The sequence below is a fragment of the Mus pahari genome, chromosome 11 (genome assembly GCF_900095145.1).
Source record: "Mus pahari chromosome 11, PAHARI_EIJ_v1.1, whole genome shotgun sequence".
NCBI lineage: Eukaryota > Metazoa > Chordata > Mammalia > Rodentia > Muridae > Mus > Mus pahari.
Genome location: NC_034600.1, coordinates 51,527,153 through 51,533,445, shown reverse-complemented (window position 1 = coordinate 51,533,445; position 6,293 = coordinate 51,527,153). Strand labels below are relative to the sequence as shown.

General features: G+C 44.0%; 1 protein-coding gene across 1 annotated transcript in view; it reads right to left on the bottom strand.

The window, feature by feature from the left end:
• Plcxd3 (phosphatidylinositol specific phospholipase C X domain containing 3) overlaps positions 1-2,682 on the bottom strand; it is a 166,693-nt gene extending 164,011 nt beyond the window's left edge. The window contains exon 1 of the mRNA XM_021208617.2: positions 2,360-2,682. Coding sequence (XP_021064276.1) covers positions 2,360-2,462 — 103 coding nt within the window. The 5' untranslated portion in view covers positions 2,463-2,682. The remainder of the gene's footprint in view (positions 1-2,359) is intronic.
• Between the last annotated feature and the right edge of the window lie 3,611 nt (positions 2,683-6,293).

The following is a 6,293-nucleotide window of genomic DNA, read 5'->3' as shown; positions in this document are numbered from 1 at the left end:
TGTGTGTCTGTGTGTATGCCTATGTGTCTGCCTTTGTGTGCTTGTGTGTGTCTGTGTGTATCTACATGTTAGTGTGTATGTGTCTCTGTGACTTTTGATTGTGTGTGTCTGTGTGTGTGTGTGTGTGTGTGTTTCTTGGAAGTATTGGGGTAAGACTACAAGGCTTTATAGGGCATTCACTTTGAATCTTACACTAAATGGGCTTGGAAATGCAAGGAAAGTCCATATCATCCAAGTACATCATCTTCATGTCGCTACCAGAAGGCCATCAGAAAACCGAAGCCTCTGACCTCAGTGTTTCACTTAGTCCCTTTAAAGTGTAAAGGAAAATTACCCTGTTTCTACAGATATTTCACTGCATACCTCAGTGAGAACTTGTTGCTTCTGAGTTACACTCACATAAATCTCAAAGCCCCTGAATGCCTAGGAAATATTCCACAAAAATCTCTTTTAAGGATCAGATCACTAAACTGATGGTAGGCCATTTGCTTGCACTGAGTTTCTGGGCCTTCACTTCGTTTTTGTTCTGAGGGGCATGCTGATTGGTTTTAGTCTGTGAAGTAGAAATGGGAATTCTAACACTGCCTGCTTTCCAGAGTTTTGGGAAAGGATGTGAGCTAGCATCCATAAGTTGGCTTTGAGAAAGTGAAGTGGTACAGACATTATGGTAAGCTTTAAAGGTGGCATCATGCCATCCCTCAGAGCTGGGATGCTACCTCAGGCATGTGACCCCCTGAAATCTCTCGGGATTGCCTTCGCAGAGAACTAGCACCCCAGTCCTTGCACTTCCTACCAGCTCAGTTCAGGAAGCTGGTGAACCATATGAAAACAATAAGAAATCAAATACAAGGGAAAGGAGGAAGGGGCTGCCTGTGGGAGAGTGGAGTTTCACTCGCAAAGTTCTGTGCTTTCTACTCCTTCAAAAGAGCAATCGCCAGACTCATGGGTATAAAACCGGGTTGTGCTCTGGCAGAGAGATAGCTGGGTCCCAGAAAGTCATCTGTTGAGGAAGGGCAAAAGCAGAGACAACCTTTTTCTGAGGACGGAGATCTCAACAACCTGTGCCCGTCCTTGCCACTAAACACCCACTACAATTGAGTTGTTACTGTTTAGTTCCAACGCTTGTTGATTGGACCCTGGGTTTTTTGTTTTTGTTTTGTTTTTTTTTTTCCCCCAAAAAAACTGTTATTTCTTCCTTGTCTTCTTAAGTCTCACTTCCACTCTCTTCCTCTAAACTCCATCATGTTTTCTCCCCTGGGGTGGGGTGAAGGGGTTGATGGGCAGGGGCAGGCATAGATAGGGCCGATCAGAGGAAGTAGACCGGAAGGTTGAACTTAAAAAAACTTAGCTCTACTCCAGGCAGGGGTTATCTCCGAGTAATTTGCCCTCCAGGCTAGTCTGGTAAGAATGGGTGTGCACACCTTCAGTCAAATTGCTAGAGAAATGTAAGAATTTCCCCAGCTGTTGCACTCTCAAACTGCCCAGAAACTGTGTGCTCTGACCCGGAAACCTCATGCACACCATACAGCAGCCTCTTGATGCCACATATGTATACTTTGCTGGTCTAAGCTTGTTTTCCTCCAGACTGCCTGCTAGGTCACCTTTTCCCTTTTCCCGGGGCCATCTGTTCCTCATTCCCATGTCTAAACCGCTCCTCACACGGGTCTCATTACCTGGCTTCTGCCAGGAGCAGCAAATGCGTAAGGGTCTGCTTTCTTGACCTACCCAGGAGCTCTACCTTAAGCAGCTCTTTGACCAGACTGACTCCCTCCCAGTCCAAGCCAAGGGGGAAAGGCTTGCTTTCAGCTTCTTGCCCCATTCAGCTCCTTGTCAAGGACAGTGATCCTGCTGCTGCCACAGATCCCTGAACTTTCATCACTCTTCAGAAAGCGCTTTGTCTCTTTAAAGGAGACTGGGGACGAATATTAATGATTCCAGTAGATTCTAACAGTAAAGCTATCAAATTCTCCCAAGTCCACGCCAGCGATGGTCTCAGTGATGTTCTGGAGCCGAACTCTTAAGATAGCCAGCTCCCTGCCATAGCGCACCACGGAGACACAGACTAAAGAACCTGACCTGCCTAGTCCCCAGCCCCTGCCAGTATCTTCAAGGAAAGCCGCAGAAAGGGGTCTCAGGGAGCGATCCTGGAACCACCTTCTCCTCGGCCCCAGCCCTTCGGACACAGTCTGCTTCTGAAGCCCAGGGGAAGCAGTCACCTTGACACGCCGTGCCAGGGTCTTCCAAGATTGGGAAAACCCAAGGACCCACCCCCTGGATGAGCATCCTTCCCGCAGACACAGGGGAAGTTAGCACTGGATGTAAAATGAAGCAGGGCGGGGCAGGGGCAGTGGGCACCTACCTGGGATGGCTAAATTGGTGAGGGGGATGCTGTGGATGCTCTCGGGCAGAGTTGCCATCCAGTCGGCGAATTTCAGCTCGTTTTTCCCCTGAGACGAGGCCATGGTGCCGGTCTGCTTGCCGCCGCGCTAGTCGCCACACTCCTAGGCACAGGCTGGCAGCTGCTGCCGCTAAGCCAATGTTTGCTTCGGCCCCGCTAGAGTTTACACTCCGTTCTGCGCCACACCCACAGGATGGCGCAGACACATGCTCATTTTAATAATTATTCAAAAACACCCCATGCTCCCTCTTTGCCTTGCCAGACTCCACTGCCAGGGCTTTTGTTCCTGACGTCCGTGCTCTGCTCTCTGCTCTTTCCCCTCCCTCCAGACGACTCCCTCCTCCCGTCTCACCCCTCCTAGGTGGCTCTGCTTTTCTTTGCCATTTTGCAGCTTCCCACCGCTTCTTCTAATTAGTCCTTCATCCTTTAAAAAAACAAACAAACAAACTTCGTTTTCGGAGCTGCTTTGTCCCTAGTCTTTCTCTGTCCCTTGATGAGAGTTCCCTGGTCCAGTTTGTATGAAAGGCAGTCTTGCGGTCGAATCTAAACATCCTGGTAGACTTTGGGATGTTGCTACCTCCTGGAGAGCAAATTCATCTTTGGCTCTCAAGACTTTTCATTCTTCCCAAAGAGTGTTCCTTTTCCTAAGCTACAACAGAGTGTGCCCTTTCTCAGCAGAGGGTCCTTCGACTTATTTGTACAAAATGGTGGTCTTTATTTATCACTTTGCCTAATGTTTTAAGGCAACATGTTTAAGCAGCTGATTGATACACGTGGTGAGCAGGAAGAACAGTATACTCTAAGATGTGGTTCTTAATCCCTGGTCCCAGGCATTTCACGGGTCAAGAGGCACTGCCACATGTTGTGAAGACCCTCTATTTCTGGGGAGCGAGTGATGCAGTTCCTTTCTTGGTTTCATGGCACTCAGGATAAGATGAAAGTCTGGGGCTGGAAGAAAACCACGTCTCCCAACGACATGCTGTAATTACTGCCAATAGCATTTGGTGTAAAGTATTTGGCACCATTTGAAGTGATCTATGTGATTGTTTGGATCTTCATTCCTTGGCAGACTAGAGAGAGGTGTCTCTCCAGAGAGAAATCGCTCATGTGGCTCCAGAGAGATGTCTAGGTCCACCTGCTCCCCAGTGAGAAAGAATCTAGCCTTACAAATGTGGCAAGACCAGCCTTGGCCTGAACAGAACTGTATGAGTCAGAGTGACCATGTGCTGGGCCTTTGCCACTTAGAGACTAAGGACGGGCAAAAAAAAGAGCTTGTTTTCCTGTGGAGGGGCGTGCAAATTCTATTCCCAGAGGAAATACTATTAGGCTGAAGAAATTAGAATCAAGGTTGGAGAGACAGCACCGAGAAACATGAGAATAATCATTTCAGTTCAGTAAACCCATTTAACATTTTAAAAGCCCCAGAGCCTTTTTATTTTGTGCAAGAATGCTGTGACCAAAGAAAATTCTCCATCTATTCGAAATTACTTTGGGGGGAAGATAGAGGGAGGAGAGAGGATGTCTAACTCTTTTGATCGAATTTTCTTATTCTCCCCATGGAAACAGTCCATCGTGTCTTGAAGACATGGTTGGTCTATCTTTAGGAACGAGGATGAGATGTGCTGAAACTTCTGCTCAGAGAACAGTAGCACAACACATCCTCATATGCTTTTAGCCAGAATGAGAATCATCTCACATCGTTCAGCGTGTTGGCAAAGGGATCTATAAGCACCACTCTTCTGACTAATGCCAGTGTTTTAGAGGTAGCACGTTGAGGCACCAACTCGGCATCACACTGGAGAGTTAGCCACACTGGTGCCTGATAGCCCTGTTTGTTCCATTACACAGTCATGACGACTGAGAGATTTGTGGTGACACTTTCAGGAGTGAGTGTAGATACTTGCTGAAGTAGCAGGATCTGCACCCTCACTCTTCCTTGTCTATGTGGAGGCTGTTCTAGACTTTGAAAGTATTCTTTCCAGGGTGCAGCCTGGGAGGTATTGTTCTGTAAGATGTACTTCAAAAATACTCTTTATTCAAATGTATTGTGAGAAAGTGTCCTAAAAAGTTTAGGAAACAGTTTATAAAAGACAATTGTCCTAAAGTAGAATTGCCTCCTCCTTGGAAAACTTCAGAGTTTGCTCTTAAGGCCTTCAACTGATTGGATGAGGTCATTACATATGATGGCAAGTAATCTGTCCCATTCAAAATGACTATAAATGCTACTTCATCTACAAACATCTGCATAGCAGCCTTTACTGTAGTATTTGAACAAATAGCTAACCACTGTAATTCAGCCAAGTTGTGACTCAGAAGAAATCAACACACTCACTGTAAAACTAATGTAAATCAGTGTTTGAGCAGCTAGTCATCACAGCTCTGCCAATTTGTGGTGTATAAAAAAATTCTGTCATACTCACTGGAAAACTAATACAGAGGTTGATATAAATTCCCCAATCTCTTTAGGACTCTATTATTCTGTAATTCTGTTGCCATTAAGAGTATCACATACAGAATGACTAGAAATAAAGAGAGAAAAAAAAAGCATAGATAATTGTCTTGTAGTTTTAATCCATGCAAGGAAGTTGAGGTAACCAGTCTGAATTCTTATACCCACAACGTGAGGAATGCCACTGAAGTTTCGTTATTGGAAGTCATTTATTATTCCAGTTTCATTCACTTGCTCTGATAAAACACTTTAACCAAATACAGCTTGAGGAGGCAAGAGTTTATTTCATCTTACCCTTTCAGGATATGTTTATCCAGGCAGGAACTCAAGGCAGAAACCTGAAGGGCACGCTGCTTGCTGTTCTGCATACTGTTACCCCTGGGGAGGGAACACACAGTCAGGAGAGTAGAGCAATAAACATGGAGGAGGATCTTCTGAGCTGACTTGCTCTCTTGGAGACTCATGTGTAGGCAGCTTTCTTATACAACCAGGACTACCTGCCTATGGATGGGTCCCACTCACAGCGGGATAAGCTCTCCTGCATCAATTAATAATCAAGAAAATCCATCATAGACATCCTTCCAGACCCATGTGATCTTGCTAATTCCTCAATCAAGGTTTTTCTATCAGATGATCTAGGTTATAGGAAGCTGACAGTTAAAACTTCCCAGGATACCTACCTACCTTTAAAAAATCATAGATCAAGCACCACAGCTAACATCCCATGTTCATCCATTTTTAAAAATATATAGTCTTTTAAGCATATGTGAAAAGAGCAAAATGAGTTTTAATAGTAAGTCCCCTGGAAGTTGCTGTCCATCAAATTCATACTGTGCAGAGGAACTAAAAATTGCTACTCCACTCAAACATCTCTTTACTTCCTCGGTTTTGCTCATAAATATATAGCAGCCACTTACCTTATCTGTTCAGTCAGTTCATGGTCTCCCTTAATTGCTAAACTAAGTTTTATTTTTAAGCAAAATTGACTTTGGATTGAGTTAGGAAAAATAAGAGTTATTACAGGTCAGGAAACACTAGAATACATTTAGGTCAGATAATGTCTCAGAAGGGACCATCTTCCTCAAGGAATTCAATCAAACTGTTCTTTAAGGTAATGTTTTTGCTAATTCATATTTCTAGAGTCAAGCTTAATAAATACATACACAATGGGCAATAATCTTGATAAGATTAATATTGAGAATTTCTTATTCTCTACAACATCTAACTGGATATTCCATCCAAAAGACTTTTACTGTATTTGAAGTCCCAAAAGAATCTGAATTTTAACCAAATAGTTCAAACTTCTTTTTTGTTTTTTTTTTTTTTTTAGATTTGTCCTTGGAATCCATATTTCTTCTTCTTCTTCTTTTTCTTTTTCTTCTTCTTCTTCTTCTTCTTCTTCTTCTTCTTCTTCTTCTTCTTCTTCTTCTTCTTCTTCTTCTTCTT